Source organism: Pipistrellus kuhlii, unplaced genomic scaffold (genome assembly GCF_014108245.1).
Source record: "Pipistrellus kuhlii isolate mPipKuh1 unplaced genomic scaffold, mPipKuh1.p scaffold_m20_p_41, whole genome shotgun sequence".
NCBI classification, from domain to species: Eukaryota; Metazoa; Chordata; class Mammalia; order Chiroptera; family Vespertilionidae; genus Pipistrellus; species Pipistrellus kuhlii.
Window position 1 is genome coordinate 154457 of NW_023425542.1, and position 20803 is coordinate 175259.

General features: G+C 37.9%; 1 protein-coding gene across 8 annotated transcripts in view; it reads right to left on the minus strand.

Moving 5' to 3' along the window:
- The window catches only part of PPP4R3A (protein phosphatase 4 regulatory subunit 3A), a 48648-nt gene that overhangs the window by 22562 nt on the left and 5283 nt on the right, over nucleotides 1-20803 (minus strand). For 6 of the 8 annotated variants that reach the window (XM_036411688.2, XM_036411690.2, XM_036411692.2 and 3 more), the window contains exons 2-6: nucleotides 16786-16841; nucleotides 11655-11753; nucleotides 6524-7141; nucleotides 1377-1454; nucleotides 1179-1295 (exon numbers count right to left, since the gene is read on the minus strand). In XM_036411688.2, the coding sequence (XP_036267581.1) occupies nucleotides 1179-1295; nucleotides 1377-1454; nucleotides 6524-7141; nucleotides 11655-11753; nucleotides 16786-16841 (968 nt within the window). Of the gene's footprint in view, nucleotides 1-1178; nucleotides 1296-1376; nucleotides 1455-6523; nucleotides 7165-11654; nucleotides 11754-16785; nucleotides 16842-20803 lie in introns of those variants that run through there. The other 2 variants (XM_045571972.1, XM_036411693.1) reach the window with 2 other exon arrangements.

The window sequence follows — 20803 nt, forward strand, 5'->3', positions numbered from 1 at the left end:
TGCTGGCACCGGCTTCCCTCTGGCCACCCACAGGCACCCGGGACCCTGGCTGGCTTCCCTCCTGCCCTGGCTTTGTCAGGAAGAACATCCAAATGACATCAGGAAAACATCCAGCTAATTAGCATAATTAGCATATTACTCTTCTTTATTATAGAGGCCCAGTACACACATTTGGGCACTGGAGAAGAGGGGAAAGAAGGAGGGAGGGGAGTCCCCTGAGCCCGGGATCCCTCGGGGGAACGTCCACCAAGGGGTCCTCACGGTGTCCTAAGAGTTGTGCCAGAGGTGAGAGAGGCTCCTGTACTGCCATTGCACTTGCCAGCCATGAGCCCAGCTTCTGGCTGAGCGAGCACCCCCTGTAGGAGCACACTGACCACCAGAGGGCAGATCCTGCATTGAGTGTCTGCTCCGTGGTGGTCAGTGCACGGCACAAAGGCCGTTCTGCCATTCTGTCGATTTGCATTTTAGGGTTATAATATTGTATATAGGATGGAAAATTCCTGAGGATTCTTTTCAGTACTATGTAAGAACTCTAATACTAGAATTTTATAGCTCTTTAACTAGAGGCCCGTGGTCTCTAGGCCTGGCTAGGATCAAAGTGTGAGCATCCAGCATGGAAGGGAGGTCCCAGCTGACCTCTGGGCCCTGGGCAGCACCTGGGCCTCCATTCCCGCCTGAGTCACAGGCACCTGAGTCCCCACATGGAGATGCAGTGAGCACACCCAGATGCTGCGGTCCAAGGTGCAGTGTTGGCCTCTGGGCTGCCCAGCAGCACCGCATGGAAGCCATCTGGCTTTGAAGACCAGCTCCTGTGCAAATCCATGGGGAGCCTGACCAACTGTGGTCCCAGTGGCTACAGCTCGGCTCACCCGGAAGAGGCTGCGTGGGTGCGGGGTGAGCTCCTCATGGGCACCTAGATCCTCATGCTGCCAGAGCTGAGTTGCCAATGCCTGCCAAGTTTCAGGCCGTCCCCTGGTGGTTACCGCACATCATAGCAAGCAGTTAAACCACCACCCGAGGGGACAATTTGCATGTTAGGCTTTTATTATATAGGATACTGTGTAATACACAGTTAATATTAAATATTAGCTATAGCCAAATATTTGCATGTTACATATATATTATCTCCGTAGATTAAACACATAATAGTAATTAAATATAAGGAGAAACAGACTTACAAGGATGACTTCTAAAGCTGGTAATATGCCCATGTTTGACAAAGTCTTGAAAAAAGCATCTCTGTTTTGAGGTTGTAGCGTTTGGGAAAACGCACAAAATTCTTTTAAAAAGTTAACCTGAAATTAGGAAAAAGGATCAGTGAATAAAAAAGATCAGTTGTTTTAGTTTCATGTTCTCCATATTATCAAAGTTCTTACCAATTCCTGTCTTTTTTCCTCATCTGTTGCTTCATCTGTTAGCTGTGCAAATAAATCTGTCAGAAATTTTTCATCTTCCTGTGAAATCAAAGGATAAATTATTCTTCTTAATGGTAAGAGTATAATAAATAAAAATTCAAGATGCTATAATAAAAGATACAAGTTGTAATAACTGCAAAAAGGAAAGAAGGTATTGGTGATGCTATTTTTTAAGAGAGAAAGGAAAACCAAACTATTAAAAGGATAAATTGGTGATTTATACAGATTGTTCTTTATATTTTGGCAGCACTCTTATTTCCTAAGACTATTTAAGTGCCACATTTTATTTATATATATATATATATATATATATATATATATATATATATATATATATATTTTTTTTTTTTTTTAAAGAGAGGAAGGGAGAGGGATAGAATTAGAAACATCAATCAACTGCCTCCTGCACACCCCAGACTAGGGATGCGCCCACAACCAAGGTACATGCAAAATCGTCCGCAGGCCAATGCTCTTTCCACTGAGCCAAACAGATTAGGGCTTAAGAGCCACATTTTAAATATTTTACAGTTTTCAGGCCACATGGTCTCTGCCACAACTACTCAACTCTGTTGTGATACTAGGAAGCAGCCATACACAGTATGTAAATGATTGTGCTGTGTTCAAATAAAACTTTATTTACAAAAGCAGGTATGGGCCATATTTATACACCCTGGTTTTAAGGTTTCATAATTTTAACTTTAGAAATTAAGGTTCTATAACCGCTCAAAGACTAAAATGAAAATAAAACTTCCTTGATGTTTAAAGACACAGAAATGAGACAATTTTTTAAAAGGCTAAATAAAGAGCTTTTAAAGAAACATCTATTATTTGAAGATAGACATATACACAATTTAATGTGCATTAAATTTTGAAAAGGATTCAAAATATATTCTCATATGGTAAGAACTTGGAAAGAACCCCAGGTATTATCTTGCCTCCTTATTTTATAACTGAGAGAGTTTGAGAAATTTACTCCAAGCACAGTAGATAGTAGAGCATTCTTGATGGCCCGTTTAATTTTTTTCCATCACTATTTTTAAGATTTTTGTTTTATTTTAATTCCATACTACCTTAGGCTACAAGTAAATTCAACATTATTTCAGCCACACAGACATGCCTAAATCTAAACACACACACACACACACACACACACACACACACACACACACGGCCCTGTGAATGAAAATTCGTGCACTCGGAGGGTGGGGGTCCTTTCAGTCCGGCTTGCATCCTTTTACAATCTGGGACCCCTCGAGTAAAGTCCCTAGGACTGGTCTGAGATCAGGGCCTATCAGGGCTTACCTTCAGCTGGCCTCATCCCTGCCACCGCCACTGCCTGCCATCTGTGCAGCACTATTCCCCCCCTCCCCCCCCCAACACACACACCGGTGGCCTCCCTCTGCAGGTAACAGGCTGGGGTGTAATGATTTAGCTGACCTGGGCCTCCCCAGCTTTCTTTGCTAGGGGGCAGGGCCAGCCCTGCAAGGGGCCATCTGCCTACCTGATAGCCCCTCACCACTCACCTACCTACCCAATCACCCTTTGGTGGAAGCTGCCCATAGCCTTCACTAGCAGAAAGAGGTGGACAAGGAGTCCGGAAGGCTGGTCAACCTTCAAGCTCTGGCAAGCAACTTCCACCTTTTAGTCTTTATGTAAATCGAGCTATTATTGGAAATTGCCTGCCTAAAGGCTGTGGGTGGATCCCAAATCTGAACAAAAGGGATCACAAGGCCAGAGCAAAGTGGAGTCCTTCCTCTTGAGCGGGGCTCCCGCCTGGCCCCCAATATTTCCAAATTAATATTTTCTTATCTAGTATCTTTCATTTGTGTGCGGCCTCCTCCAGAACCCAAACCCTGAACCACTTGGAATGTGAGGGACCATATTTGCAATCCCTAACTGCTGGTCTGCCTACCTGATCACCCCTAATCACTCTGCCTGCCTGCCTGATTGCCCCTCACCACTTACTTGGGGATGGGTCTAGCACTGACTTCCAGTTGGTCAGCCTCCAGTTGTTACCACCCAGGGTTTTTATATTAGGATTGTAAGCCCGATGCACAAAAATTCATGCTAGAATGGGCTTTCCTTTCCCTTGCTATTGGCACTGCCTTTCCCACTCCAGCTTACCCTCTATCCACTCTAGCCCCACCTTCCTACGCTGCCCAGAGGCCCTGAGAGACCGGGGGTGGGGCAGAACGTCTGTGTCCCACTCCATCATAGGGTGCCTCTGCATGCAAATTAACTGCCATCTTTGTTGGGTTGATTTGCCCATCACTCCTGATTGGCTGGTGGTGTAGTGGAGGTACGGTCAATTTACATGTTTGTCTATTATTGGGTAAGATACCTACATATATATGTATGTGTATATATTATACACACATAATATGCCACTAGATTATAACCTCCATATTCCGTTCTAAGCGCTCAAGGAACATTTTATGATAATGTAGTTTGGTTACTCCCACCTTTACTTTTACTACAAAGTACAAATAGGCCATACCTAAAATGACATCCAATTTCAAGATGTATCCCAGATATAATGTATTCCACCAAAAGGCAATCAAATAATTAAAAAAGATTCTCTAAACTGCCGCATTTGGGCTTTAGAAGTAAAAAGAATAAGAATGTTTAATAATGTTAAGTAGAGCAGTTAATGGTAAGAGATATGATTATGTACTTAAGGTGGGCAAAAACCTGCTTTAAATCATACCTCTATCACTCCTTGTCAAAAATTTGTAAAACTCTCTCTTCTTCAAAGAAGCATTAACAACCTGCAATTATTCATACTTAATAACTGGCATTTTATAAGATATAAAGACCAAGAAAACACAGAAGTGACAAATTACTGCATAGCAAGATGAGAACCACGTGGAGCTAAAGAAAAAGACCCATAGCACTCAGTACTACCAAGGAAACCAGGAATGAAAACTGGACCAGAACACAGGCTCTGCTAGGTAGCTAGCAAAAACTAGTTTCATATTAAGGAACACATGGAAATTGGTACCAAAACCTTTCTTCCTCCTCCATTGTCAATTATAATACACTGTATAGAAGATTACTAATATACTTGCTGGTCTGTATTGCCTATATTATTGGGTCGGCAACTAAGTAATTGCGGGTTTCACACATATATGGCTTCAGTTGAATTTTTAGGTTTGCAGACGTAGTACAAATGTAAAACACATTTTGTTATTTGATAGTTGGCTATTCAGCTGTTAATCAGTAAAAAAAAGTTTTTTGATCTGTTTTGTAGTTTTTGTTTGGCGTTCGTTGAAAAATGGAAAATCAAAAGGAACATTTTCGTCATATTTTGCTTTTTTATTTCCGCAAAGGGAAAAACGCATCGCAAGCTCATAAAAAGTTATGTGCTGTTTATGGTGACGAAGCCTTAAAAGAACGGCAGTGTCAAAATTGGTTTGCCAAATTTCGTTCTGGTGATTTTTCACTCAAAGATGAAAAATGCTCTGGTCGTCCAGTTGAAGTTGATGACGCCCTAATCAAAGCAATAATCAATTCGGACTGTCACAGTACAACACGTGAGATTGCAGAGAAGCTTCATGTATCACATACATGCATTGAAAATCACTTAAAACAACTTGGCTATGTTCAAAAACTCGATACATGGGTTCCTCACGAACTGAAAGAATCACAGTTAACGCAACGCATTAGCAGCTGCGATTTGCTAAAGAAACGTAATGAAAATGATCCATTTTTAAAACGACTGATAACTGGCGATGAAAAATGGGTTGTTTACAACAATATCAAGTGGAAAAGATCGTGGAGCAGGCCAGGTGAACCAACTCAAACAACATCAAAAGCTGATATTCATCAAAAGAAGGTTTTGTTATCAGTTTGGTGGGATTACAAAGGAATTGTCTACTTTGAACTCTTACCACCCAACCGAACGATCAATTCTGATGTCTACATTGAACAACTAATGAAATTAAACAATGCAGTTGAAGAACAGCGGCCCGAATTGACAAATCGAAAAGGTGTTGTATTCCATCATGACAATGCAAGGCCACACACATCTTTGGTCACTCGGCAAAAATTAATGGAGCTTGGTTGGGATGTTTTGCCACATCCACCATATAGTCCTGACCTTGCACCATCTGATTACTTTTTGTTTCGATCTTTACAAAACTCCTTGAATGGTAAAAATTTCAATAATGATGATGATGTCAAATCGTACCTGATTCAGTTTTTTGCTAATAAAAACCAGAAGTTTTTTGAACTTGGGATTATGATGCTGCCTGAAAGATGGCAAAAGGTCATTGATCAAAATGGGCAATACATTACAGAATAAAGTTATTTAGTTCCATGAAAAAATTGTCTTTGATTTTCTTTAAAAAATCCGCAATTACTTAGCTGCCGACCCAATATTTGTATCCATCTTAAATGAATGGAAAACATGTCAAATTAGTCAACATGTCAAACATGTCAAATTATTAGTAGTTCCAGTAAAGTAGTTTTGGTAAAATTGACTTCTATTTGAAGTGACCTTTTTTTTTTAAAGGGTGACAAAGGCCAAAGAAACTGAAAACACAGCAATTGTCTAAAAAGATACATTCGTGGAAATTAAATTTGCTGCCTTATTTATAACATATGCTACCAAGTAGCTTCTGTTGATATTTGCCTACTTTTTTATTTAACAAATTCAGGTTTCAAATAATTATTTTGTTTGTAGATCTCAGGTAAGATACAATATATCTTTCAAATCATATCACCTATCTGTTATTCTTATAATATGGGCATCAAAGAAACAAAAAACGGAAAGTATGCAACTCATAAACCTTCCCACTATGCAGTTAGAATAGACCAATTCACATGTTATGGGATATGATAAGATTTTTTGGTTTCAGGAGTGTTACAAATGCAGACTACTAGCCAGCTCACAGATTTTGAATGGTATTTTTGGGCAGAATCCAGAAAATTGCAGCCGAAACCATTCCGATATGAGCACCCTAAAACACCAGATTTGAGACTGGGCATACTGTAAAAAGAAAACTTATTTAAAGGAAACAAGAAATTATTTCTGCTGAAGACAAAAGTTTAAATGGTATTGATCCAATGGGTATTAAGTAGGGGGGGGGGGAAATGATCAAACTCACCTGCAACATACCAACAATTTCTACCTTATTGAAAAAGATGAAGGAGTGAAGTGTTGATAACATATTTTCTTCAAAGACTGAAGGGGTAGGTAGAACCATATCTTGTATATACTGGACTCTGTATGTCTGATGAATTTTTTGTTTCAGCTCAGGATCTGATATGGGAATCACTTCTTTAAACTTGGCTGTTTTTGTTAGAAACTCCCTGTGTTTTCGTGGTTGTGATAAAGCAGGATCATATTCTAAGCATCCAATAACATCCATTATACATTCCTCAGAGAACATAACTTCGAAAAGAGCAGTTCGATTCAAGAGGAAAATGCCTTTGATAATTTCATACAAGTGGTGCAGTCCTTCAATATTTTCCAAATCCTCACATACATGAAAAAGCTCCAAGAGCTTTTTAATATAACCCTCATTTTCCAGTGCTAGTGCAAGTTTTTCACGACGCAGGGGGGAAGGTAAAGACGATGCCACAAGTTCTGCAATTTCCTCAAGACGACTTAATTCACAAGATGGCAATTCTAAACCTGGTGATGACATATCATCGAAGCGCTCCTCTTCAGATTCATCTACTAGGTCCTGAGTGATGTCCACTGAAGGGTCCTTTCCTTGAACCTATTAAATCAGATTTATGATAGCTGACAATATAATCAAGCAAACTGAAATGATATTCTTACATAAATACAAGAGATGTTCTAAGAAAACTATAATGAGCCCAGCCAGTGTGGCCCACTGGTTGAGCATTGACCCATGAATCAGGAGGTCACTGGTTCAAGTCCCAGTCAGGACACATGCCTGGGTTGTGAGCTTGACTTGGGGGACAGCGGAGACCTGTGTGTGCAGGAGGCAGCCAATCAATGCTTCTCCCTCATCAATCTTTCTATCTCCCCCCCCCCCTTAGAATCAATAAAAACATTAAAAAAAAAAAGGAAAAGAAAACTGTAACGATAATTTTAAAGTTTAAGACTCCTGCAAGCCTGACCCCACTGCCTACTTTCCTAAGTTACATTTCTACAAATAATACATACTTTCTATTTTAAAATATGGAATGAGTTTCCTCATAAGTGCAAGGTTTACCAGTAACAGAAACATTCTAGGATATGCTAATCTACCTGTGAACAAAGAGTGCCCTGTAGATCCTACCTTTAGACCCTCAATGTAGAGGCCTGATACTGAAACACAAACTCACATCTTATACCCATCACCCTCTTTTCCAACAGACCAGGGTCTCAGGAACATTCATAGAACTGTGCTTCGAGGTAGTCACAAAACTCCTCAAAGTTAAACTTTGAGTTAAATTCAAACTAATATCATAAAGCTGAGACCTCAGACAATATATATAATTGTAAGCAACATAGAAAATACTTAATGTCAATTATAGAAATCAAGGGCTAAAGGGCATATACAAATAGCTTTGAACCAACGTGGGTCACTGATTGGTTGGTAGCCCAAAAATATGATTAAGAAAACCCAGTGGAAAACAAGTGTACCCACACAAAAATGGAACCACACAACCGGCTATCCCCTAGAATATCTACTAAAAGGTTAAGTAACTAACCACAGAAGAGTTTCCCTGTCTACATACACAAACCTGTAGCTCTTTCATGGTCCTCCAGAAGTCCTAAATTTTGTCATAAAACCCCAACTTTGTCAGTGTAGGGGCTTTAATTATAAAAAGATAACTTAAGTCTTTACAGCTGAATACATTTTAAGGTAAAAGAACATTTTTACAAAAGGTCAAAGACATATATTGAAACAAAACCATTTTGTTTTCTTGGCAAAACTACCACTAGAGCAGCCCAATAGGCCAAAGTGAATAGTGAAAGCATGGAAAAATTAGGTCTTACATGAAATGGCCAAGAAACTTAAATTGCTAACTAAGCATAGTTAAGAAATAGTATCCTGGTCAGAGAACTTAAGAGTGTCATCCTGATAAATCAAGGTTGCAGGTTCAATCCCTGATCAGGACACATGCAAGCAATCAATAAATGCACAAATAAGTGAAAGTACAAATCAACTGTATCTGTCTCTCTCCTTCCATCCTTTTTAAATAAATCAATAAAAATGTAAAAAAAAAAAAAAGGGGGGGGGGGCTATTGTTGACAAATATTGGAAGGGAAGGAGGCCTGGAATATGTCTTGAATTATGCTGTAAAGTGATATCATCTTGACCTTAACCCAGTGGGCAGCACCACTCACAGGCTAGGCACATTTATAGCTTGTACCTGGCATGATCTCAAGTTTAGCTCTGGATTTGTTAATTACATAAGTTCTCATTATAGCTTTAGATTCCTAATTTTTAAGCCATGGTTTTACCTATTAAAAAATGGTAGCATTGCCGAAACCAGTTTGGCTCAGTGGTAGAGCATCAGTCTGCGGACTGAAAAGATCCCGGGTTCGATTCTGGTCAAGGGCATGTACGTTGGTTGCGGGCACATCCCCGGTAGGGGGTGTGCAAGAGGCAGCTGGTCGATGTTTCTCTCTCATCGACGTTTCTAGCTCTCTATCCCTCATCCCTCTCTCCTCCTCTCTGTAAAAAATCAATAAAATATATTTTTAAAAAAATGGTAGCATTATATTAAAAAAAAAAAAAAGGAAAAGGAAAGGAACAAGAGCCTTTATTGTAATGAAAATGCTATCTTCTTGAGCTAATTTGGAAATAAAACAGATAAGGTAAGGAATTAAAAGGGTCTGTACTTAAGATACTCTTGGAATCTGATCTGCTCAGGAAATTAAGATGGAATTGTACAATTTGACAAATATGTTTCAGTCTTTCTTTCAGAACAATGGAAGAATGAAAACAAAAGAAATAAGCTAGCAAAGAGCTTTCATTAAGAGAAAGTATAAAATTTAGAAGTCAGTCTGGATAAATATGAAGATAATAAGAATGTGAAGGTCATGAAAAATATAAAGAGAGAAAAGATATATACCAGACATAACTGCTATTAAAAAGTATACTAGAAAATGTTTCTAGATCAAAAAGTGGTGAGAACTTGAGAAACGTAAGATTTAAATGAGAGCAAAGTATGAGTTCCCCAGTATACGCCAGGATCCAGAAATATGATTGAAAGTATAAACAGGATTATAAAAGAGTGACTGAGAAAGAAAATACTGAACACACACTATATAAAAGTTGGAGAAGATTAGAAAAGAACAATAGCTAGTGATTCCTAGGAAAGCATACAAGTACTATATTAGCTGTGCCCCAAATGAAGATGACTAAAAAATTTATGGTAATACAGACTAAGGAAAAGTACAGTAATTATATTAAAGGAGAGCCAGGCATGAAAATAAACTTAGTGCAGGTCTGAGTTAAATATTGGCCTAATAGAAGATTATGCCCAGAGTGTGACTGCTCAACTCAGAAAGGTGAAGGAGAACAAAACTTGTCTGAATGAGTGCTAATAATTTTAGCATACCCGAGCTCATTTATTTCACCTCTTTCTGAGAGAACTCCATGGACAAATCTTGAGAAATATGCTATAAAAATAATGTATGGAACAGAAAACAAAGGAGACATTTAGATGCTAGTCACTAAGAAGGAAAGGACAGCTTGACAGGTAGGTTAATTTCTGAAAAACACAGATGAGTAGAATACATGGCAGAAATAAATTATATAAATTAAGGAAAAACTGTGTATCAGGGACACTGCAGCTTCCAGTAAGGCAGTGGTTCCCAAATTTCAGGGTGCAAAAGAATTGCCCAAAGCAAGGGTTGACGATCTATAGCTAAACTTGGCCCACCACCTGTTTCTGTAAATAAATTTTACAGAAGAGAACCACTCCCATTTATGTAAGTGTTATCTATGGCTATTTTTGCACTAAAACAGCACAGTTGAATATCTGTTAAAGTGTGTGGCCTACAAAGTTTAAAATATTTAGGTTTCGCCCTTTACGGTGTGGTTCAGTGGATTGAGCATCAGGTGGTCACTGGTTCGATTTCTAGTCAGGACACATGCCTGGGTTGCGAGCTCAATCCCCAGTAGTAGGGTAAGTTGTGAGCTCGATCCCAGTATGCAGAAGACAGCCAATCAATTATTCTTTCGTCATTGATGTTCCTATCTCTCTCCCTCTCCCAACCTATCAAAAAATGAATAAAACCATTTTTAAAATTAGCCATGCTCATGCTGCTGGTCTGAGGACTAAACCTCGACAACTACTGAATTAAAGAACCTGCTAAAGATTATTCTCCATCTAAAATAAATTTTAGATAGAGAAATTATCCTTTAGATTCAATAATCTAAATGAGTCCATAACAAGAGCCAATAACTTAAACCATTTGAGCACATAAAATGCATTCACCAAAGATTATGGAGATCATAAATTGAGGTACTAAAGTCACAAGAAAGTTCAGAATCAACTAGAACACACAAGATGAAGATGAAGAAATAGTGAAGAAACATAAAGGTTACTGAACAAAGAGTGATATGCATTTTTTAAAAAGACCACTATTGCTATGCTATAGATTTGAAAAGACCAGTCAAGATGAAAGCAAATAAATCAGCAAAATGATGGTGGCTTAGTAAACTGTGACAGTGAAAATGAAGATAAATGAAGGAATTTAAGATTTAGAATTGAGCAACTGAATGAATATAAGGGGTGAAGGAAGGATAAACACAACCCTCAAATTTCTGGTGTCAGCAACTAGATGGCATTTACTCATTCATATGAAATGAGGGGTATTAGAGAATGAACAGATCTAAGTGAGATTATGTTTGGTTTTGGATTATTAAACCTGAGATGCAAATGAGCACTAATGGGTGCGTTCTCAAATGCAGCTGAATAGAAAACTGGCATCTAGCTCTGGCATACACCAAGAGTGTGGGTTTGATCCCTGGTCAGGGCACATACCAGAATCAACCAATGAATGCATAAGTAAGTAGAACAACAAATCAATTTTTCTCTCTCAAATTAAAGATCTGGGCTGGATGTCTAATGTCAAGAAACTGAACTTTTCTATAATTCAAGCTTTTTACAGAAAGCAGTACATATAAGATATATATGAAATGCTTATATATAGACTTTATTTAAAATCTTGGGCATTAGCTGAAAGATTAAAAAAAAAAACCCTTTAAAAAAAACCCCACAAAATACTTAAGAATATGTTAGTTTTCTAGTTTTTAAAATTACCTGACATATTTTCTCCCAAATTTCATCACATCCAGCCTTTTCTTGAAAGCTAAGGGCCAAATCATAATTTTCAGCTTCCGACCACACAATCAAAGTATCCTTGAAAGAAAAAAAAAATAAAAAAATAGAAGTATTAATTATTAACATACATTACCACATGCTACTTCAAAGTATAAAGCAAATTAAGAAAACAACAAAGAATTGAGAATAGTACTCATTTTTACTTTTTGCAACACAGATATCAGTAATTAACTATGCTTTTTTACACTTCACTTTATCTAACCTATAAAATGAAAACTGTTTTCCTTTAGAAATTTAACCAATATATGAAAAGCATGACAAAATGAGCATACAATAAATGTATTAAAACATACAAAGTGAACATTGTATCCTATGCTTGCACAGTTACAATTTAGGCTCAAAAAAGTCTGAGCCGAAACCGGTTTGGCTCAGTGGTAGAGCATCGGTCTGCGGAATGAAAGGTCCCGGGTTCGATTCCGGTCAGGGGCATGTACGTTGGTTGCGGGCACATCCCCGGTAGGGGGTGTGCAAGAGGCAGCTGGTCGATGTTTCTCTCTCATCGACGTTTCTGGCTCTCTCTCTCTCTCTCCCTTCCTCTCTGTAAAAAATCAATAAAATATATTTAAAAAAAAAAGTCTGAGTATTTAATAACTAGGGCATATTTATGAGGATGAGATTGATAAACCTAGCTCCTCCTCCTGTTGTCAACATCAAGTGCCCTTTACCTGGGGCCAATGAAGTATTGGCTAAATGTGTAGTATGTGAGTACTTATCTAGACAGATTTTTTAAAACAAGCACCAGTATTGTGGTTCAAGAAGCAAGCTCCTACCATCTCTTTACACTTATCCACTTTTTTTTTAATGGCAAATTTAATAAACAGTTTTTACTACGATATCTCAACAAGACACTGCACTTAAAACAGAGACCATTTTATATTCCCTAAATTACAAAATAATGTGTGTTCATAGTATAATAAAAATATTTACAGGGTCTAGGTATCTTTTCAAACTTACTGACTAAATAAACATGCCAGTGTTTCACAGCAATCAACCATTTAAAAAAAAAGGGTCCTCTAATTGAGAGAAGTCTATAAAATGCTAGGGAGAGTTACATTTAAATCCAACTAAAAAGAGCCAATCAGAAGCTGGCTAAGCATCTATTAGCACAGGGGTTGGCAAACTCATTAGTCAACAGAGCCAAATATCAACAGCACGATTAAAATTTCTTTTGAAAGCTACATTTTTTAAACTTAAACTTCTAACGCCACTTCTTCAAAATAGACTCGCCCAGGCCATGGTATTTAGTGGAAGAGCCACACTCAAGGGGCCAAAGAGCCATATGTGGCTCGGGAGCCGCAGTTTGCCAACCACGGTATTAGGGTAGCCGACCACGGTACTACAAATTCCTGTATTGAGGAGGAAACATGATTAGATTATCTGTAAGGTACCTTAAAGGATTTCTATTAACACTGTGCCAGTTTCTAATACTTCTCATTATCAAAGACACGTCTTATTTTACATAAACGGATCCCAGGTTTAAAAATTTGTCTGCTAAACTTGCATTTTCTGTTCAGTCAAGTATATATCTGTCCATCATAAGACCAATATACTCTCTCGCTGAACTAAAGTGATATTAGCCAAAAGTGTACACTTGATCAGGCTGTGCAGTGTTACTAATACAGGGATCCTCAGTTTTTGAACTTAATTGGACTGGAAAGCAGTTCAAGAAGGTATTTGTTTGAAAACTGAATCCTTTTTCTCCATTAGAAATACTATAAATTGAATAAATCCACTCCATACCCCTAAATGATTCTATCTTAACTTTTCTTATATACCGTACAATCTTAAGCTCTATCTATTCTTACAACTTCCCTTTTCACTATGCTCCTATTACTAATCTAAGATTCTTCAGATCCATGGTGACTTATTGTATGCATTTAATAATCAGCAACAAAAGCAAAAAACAAAACAAACAAACAAAAAAAACCCCACAAAAATATTCATGGCACAATTTCTTGAGATGTTAACAACTAATACTCCTGCATTCTTTTTGACTCCTGAAAGACATGTGACTGATTGTGTTGTTGAATCAAGAACCAAAATTTTGTTCAACAACCAAGATTTTTTTCTGTGAACAACTTGGCTGAAAACCGAATTGCTCAAGGTGGGAAATGTTTGAAAACTGAGGTTTGACTGTAGTGGAAATCTATAATCTTATTCAGAATTTTTAAGAGCTCAAATTCGCCCCTTTACTATCTTCAAGAAGTTTTAGAATTCATAGATCCCAGGCAGACAATGTGTTCCACACTGGTGAGTAGCTGTTCAGGTTCAAAATAATTTACATGAACACTGTGAGATAAACATGCCAGAAATTATCTCCCTGAGCTTATTTTCTTCAACTTTAAAATGAGTACTGATGCATACTGTTATGAAAAGTGGTAATAGCACGCACTGGAACATACGTACGCACACAAAGCGACTGGAAGAGTGGAATGATGGGACGACCAGTGGCCATGACACGCTCTGTGGCAGCCAACAGGCCTGATCCTGGCCGATCAGCCACTGCCCCGGCCCAGCCCTCAATAGTCCCCCAACACCCTGGTTAGGGGCAGGACCGGCCCATGGCCTCTCCCTGCTGCTGGCCCAGCTCAATGGGCCCCATTGGGGCAGGGCAACTGGACCCCACCTGTGCATGTATGTGTGCACCAGGGCCTCTAGTTAGTATATTAGATTTAATATAACTGTAAGTAACTTCTCGGCTACAATGTATATTCAAAATCATTGGGAGGTTTCAATCAGAGTGCAGCTAGACATCCGCTCTTAATTATCTGCAGAGGGCAGCCTGGGAAGGCACAGGGGCATTTTCCTTAATTATTGGCAGCTGAACTCAAGGCCTAGGCAGAGCCAAATCCTGGGAACATGTCTCCCCCAGATGGCGGGCAAGTTGTCAGCTTGGCCTTCATATCAGCCCAGGTGTAGGCAAAGGCGAGAGTAGATATGTAAATCCAGGCACAATAGGGCCTACTTAAGAATGCAAATAAGTTGGTGTTACTTCCTGGTATTGGGGGTATAAAATAAATGCGCTGGGAGGGGTCGTAGTCATCTTCTTCCTGCCTCTCCAGCAGACAGGATGGCGCCCACCCAGCTCCCAGCTTAAAAATTTCTCTTTATTTCTAATATTTCTCAATCCCTGGCAGCCTCCACTTAGAACCGGTTTGTTCATCTCTTTCCCTGTGGGACATGGAAAAGGGAGATCCCTGCCGCATCAGGCCCCCGCAATTATCCATGTGGCAATTTGGAAATTAGAAAATTTTTATAACTTGCTCTTCTGTTTTCCTTGAAGAGCCTAATTTTCATCAAATCACCTTGCCTGCTAATCAGCAGTATGTTAAGACATGGATTTGCTCATTTATCCTCAAAACAGACTCAATCTTTCCTTTTTCTTAGGATATGTTTTTACATTTCAGCTAAAACCTCAAAACATGAATTTATGTATTTAAGTATAAAACATCAAACCCAAATAGTCTAGTTTCCAACCTTTCCAATAAAACCTAAAGTTTAAGAACACCAACTATAGCAAAGACCATTAAACTACTAGAAAAATGATTCATATTGTACCAGTGTTTTGGGACAAATAAGTCATCCTTCAATAAATTTAGGAATTAATATCAGCTTTCCTATGTATTCTGTGTGTGTCTTCAAGCAAGTCACTTAATGTGCAAAATAAAGACAATACTGATTTCTTCCTAGCAGTATTTTAGTGTTGGTGATGAAGCAAAGCACATTCATAGTTTGTAAAATGATACATGCATATATTTATATAGTAACATATGTATGAATGTGTTGGTAATATTCTTTATTTTAAATTATTTTATCTCTGCACCTTCAGGGCAATGAGGAAACTGATACTGATTTCACTGGCTGTGTGCGAGTTCTAAATAAACTAGAGGCCTGGTGCATGAAATTTGTGTGTGGGGGGGCCTCAGCCCAGCCTGCACCCTCTCTAATCCGGGACCCCTTGGGGATGTCCGACTGCTGGTTTAGGCAATCAGACATCCCTCTCACAATCCTGGACTGCTGGTCACCCCTAACTGTCCTCCCCCACTCCCACGCCAGCTAGATCCCCCTGGACTGCCTTTGCGTGCTGGCCTGATTGCCCCTAACTGCCCCCCGTGCCAGCCTGGTTGCCCCACACAGCCTGTTGTTCAGTTGTTTGGTCGTCCCTCACTAAAACCCCCTGCCAATGTGGTCATAGGCAGCCATCTTGTGAGGGCATGAGGGTTAATTTGTATATTACCTCTTTATTATATAGGAGGAGGAGATCATTTGACGATAGTGCTAGTAGTACTAAGTGAGGGTAAGATTTACATCCAGGTATCTCTTACATATCAGGAAGATACAAGAAAGAATATACTCAAATTGAAAGCTGCCTTAAAAACTGTAGCACCAGTATAAGGTCCTCTTCAAGCTATTTAAGTAATCAGATTCTTGCCCTGACCAGAATCTCAGCCCATTTAGTTAGAGCATCGTCCCAACATGCCAAGGTTAGAGGTTTGAACCCTGGCCAGGGCATATACAAGATCAACCAATGAATGCTTAACTAAACAGGACAGCAAATCATGTTTCTTTTTCTCCCTCTTTCTCAAAACAATAAATATTTAAAAATGAAAAAAATCAAATTCTTATCTATAATACACTGAGTTGCTGTAGAGGGATACAAATATTTCTTCTGCACTAGCATCTACAACAGTGAAGGAGTTGTGTTAATGGCGCATGATTACATCAGTTGCCACTTTTTTTTTTTTTTTTTTTTTTTTTTACACTTTAGGCAGAAACAATAAAATTAAGTTGTTTTAACTTTTGAGAATCAAGGCTCAGCTGCTAGACTATCTGGAACATAAACTTGGCTTAATACAAATCAAGTTTTTAAATTTACAATGACTGTTTCATATGCTAAAAATTGATGAAATTGTATTTTAGAATTAGACTGGCAAAGAATGTTGTAATCTGTTCTTAATTTTTCATTATAAGAAATCAGAGTAAATTTTCATTTAATCACCAAAATATGAGAGGATAATATGCAAAATAAAACACATCTTCAAATTTTTACCTGTTGTTTCTGGTATGCAGTGTTAGGATTTATTTTGGATTCTAAAAGTAGAGAGCCTAGGAAACAAAAGAAAAGATATTCCATTATGTAACTGCAAAGCAGCAAAACTATATATTCCTTACATACAGACATATTTTCTTTTTGAACATTTGATACACATACAATTTCAGCTAAAGAAATGTCTTATTATAGGAATTACCACACTTCTCCATCTTCAAATAATTTATTTTTCAATTTAAGCTAATCTGCACACCTCTGATTCCCCCACTCTCCCACCAGCAATATCATAAGACTCATGATATATAGAAAATGATTTATGCTTTGTGACAAAAAGCAAATTTTAAATCTAAACTTCTTTCCCCTCATCAACCATTTTGTTTAATCCCCAATGCACTAATCTAGACAGGTTCTGGCCCAAAATGCTTGAGAAGAAGCAGGTTTCTCTGCACCTGTCTCTCACTCAAAGCTTTCATTTCTTCTCATATTACACTTAACAGCTGCTTTACCCGTCCCAAATAGTGACTAGACAGTTGAGAAAAGGGCGCTTATCAAAAGTCTTCAACTAACTTTTGTAAATATTTTGTACTGTTTTAACTACCAGAACAAAAATTGTATTCTATTATTTCCCAAAGAAATCAGAGTATGTTAGGTATATTATGGATCAAACTTACTTTTTAAAGATGAATCATGGCTTATAATTACACTTAAAACATGGTTTCTATAAGAAAACACATCCCCCCAAAAACCTATTTTGAAATATATCATGTCCTAAAAAAAAAATCATCTCTAGAAAACATAAAAATACAGTAGAATGACCAAACCATCTAGATTCTAACATTTCAGAAGATGCAAGATGACTAGTGTCATAGAACTAAGGCAACTAAGTAAGTAAAGCTTCTTTAGAAGTGAAATTGCACAAAAGCTCAACCTAACCAAAAGAAAAAAAAGATCAAAATTAACAACTTTTGCTCTGGCTGGTGTGGGTCAGTGATTGAGCATCAACCCATGAACCAGGTCACGGTTTAATTCCCGGCAGAGCACGTGCCTGGTTCTGGGCTTGATCTCCAGTGGGGAACATGTAGGAGGTGGCGGATCCTTGATCCTCTCTCTTTCCCTCTCCCTTTCTCTCTGAAAAAAACAAACAAAAACAAAACAAACAAACAAAAAATACCACTAAAAAAAAGAAGAAAGGAAGAAAAGATGTCAATGATAAAAAACTAGAAACAATGCCAAATGTCCTCAAAGTGTGGGATCTTAAGGAGTCTGGAAAATCAAAATTATATTCATATTACTAAAAAGTCACTTGAATTTTCTATTCTTATTTTTCTTAGTGTCCATACTGTGATATTGCAACAGGCTAAATGCAGAGGAGAATCCTCCTTTTAAAAAAATTTAAGCCAGGCATTAAAGAGATTTGTAAAAATATAAAATAATGACACTTTCATTAAAATTTTTTAGAAAAGCCCTTGAAAGTCTTAGTTTTAATTTCTAATATGGTAAATATCAACAGATACAAACTATATAAACAAAAGCTTTTGGGGGTCCTCAATTTTAAGTGTGAAGGAATCCTGAGGAAAAATTTTGAGAAGTGCCACAATCAATGTACTGTGTGAATTAACATAAGTGGATTATTCTACTTTTAGATGAGATAGATCTGTGTATCCTGACACAAACAGATGCACCAAATATACTGACAAAAAAGAGGTCTATAGGACACTCAGGAAATGGGGAACAATGGTAGTAGAGGGGAAATGCCACTACACCAAGACAACTATGGGTCAAAGCAATCATACATCGACAGCAAGAAAAACTGACAATAAAATAGTACAACTTGAGTATAAACAGTTAACGTTTCCTCCGTGCTTGAGGATACCTTAGTTCCTCCTATAAAATGAAATGAGAGAGCTTTTTTCTTTCTTTTTGTATCCTGTTGCAAAGCTCCAATAAACCTCATCAAAACAAGCACTTCCCAAGAATGGGGTGAAGGTAGTTGATAGCGCAGACCAAATCATCATTCAAAAAAGTTTAAATTAGCCTGGATATAGCCCGCAGACAGCTTGATTTCTAGTCTAACAAACATTCATACACTTGTATAAAAATTTTAAAATGAAAAGATTTTACATTATAACAAATTATAACAAATAATTTACATTATTTACAATGAAAAGATTTTAAATTATAACAAATCTAGATTTCTTGCTGGGTGCAGGAAAAGACCATTACTATTCCAAAGAACCAATATACCCTGGCCGTGTGGCTCAGTTGGCTGGAGCATCATCCTATACACTAAAAGGCTTCAGGTTCATATGGGAGGCAACTGATCGATGTTTCTCTCTCCTTCCCTCTCCAAAATCAATAAAAACATATCCCTGGGTGAGGATTTTTTAAAAATTCAATACACTAAGACTTATGGTTGGAAAAAATAATACCTGATAGGGATGCTGTAATAACTGAACATTTATATTTAAATGCCTATCGTAGTACCTAGTACGTAATTAGCACTCTTGTTTTTTTTTTAGAGCATGAACAGAATATCATGTCACTGGCATCACTGTACTGGTGAATATAGTAGAAAAATTAGTATTGAAAATGATGATCTAGAAACACATTACAAATGAAAAGTTAACCAACAGGTTCATTACACTGCTTAAAAAAACATTCAAACATATACTTAAGAAACATTACACGAAAATTGTTGAGAGTATTAAATCTCTGGTATACAGTTTTATTGATCTAGAAAATTCATTTATTTAGAAGTTATTTCCTTTTATTGGAAAACTGAGATATTAGAGAGTCTCTATAACTTTCTGTGGTTTTATTTTTAATATCAACCAATAACCAATCAGATTCAGGCAGTGTGGGATTATCTGGTTTGGGTTAAAGAAACTTACGTCTTGTCCTTACTTTTGATTTGGATAAACACTTAAGGATTTCAGAATGAACAGCTCCAGCTCTGTCACTCCTGAGTAAGCAGTTAAACCTCTAGGCTTCTCCAGTATATAGTTCTTATCAATGCTCAAAGCTCAGGTACAAGGTTCCATTGGTAGAAAAAAACACCACCAAAAACGAGTTAATGGAAGTCCAAATCTCATCTGGTTGGGAGACTAGTGAATGCTTTATAACTCTAGCAGGTCTGTCTGTGCTCCAAGCCCCTCTCTCCTGATTATGTGTTCCACCAAATTACAAATGATGTATAAAAACTGAAATTAAGGTTTAGGGGGGAAAAAAAAAATCAGTAGCATTACATTAAAAGGGGCCACACCTATGTCTAGTCTTCACTACACTCTAGCCCATCAACTATATCCAATGTAGTTAATGCCCCTTAACTTTGTTATCACTTGCAACAGATGATAAATAAGGATTTGGTTACCCTAAACCTATTAATTTTCTACAACATAGGTCTACACCAGAAAAAAAGTATTTAAATCAACTCTTCAAATGAACTATTTCTCTTTGTACTAACACTAAGCTCTTCTTGATAGCTAAATCTGAAATGCATCCTGAATGCAAGATTTAAACAAACAGCAATGAAAAATGCTTATGCCACCCCACGGCTGGCCTGCTCAGTGATTAGAGCATCAGTCTGTGCACTGGGAGGGTCTCAGGTCCCATTGAGTAGCAAGTCAGATCCCTGCCCTCCCACCTCTAAGCATGTGTGGGAGGCAACCAATTGATGTATCTCTATCACTTAGGTATTTCTCTCTCTTCCTTCCCCCTCCTTCCACTCTCTCTGCATACCATTGGGAAAATATCTTCACTACTATGATGGGAATTAAAAAAAAAAGCTGATGCTTTCTCTGTTCATTTCTCTCACCATAGCACCAAAACAAGTCAGACTTGCCCACTCTAAAGTGTTCTGACTTTCTTTTCTAATTATAGTAGGAGTAGAGGCAACCAAGTTCCACCAGAGGCAGAAGCACAGAATTTCAGTGTTTACCATTAGTTTGCAGTGCTATCTTGACCAAAACATTTCCACGTGTCTCATTTTCTTCATGCCTCATTATAACAGTGAACATTT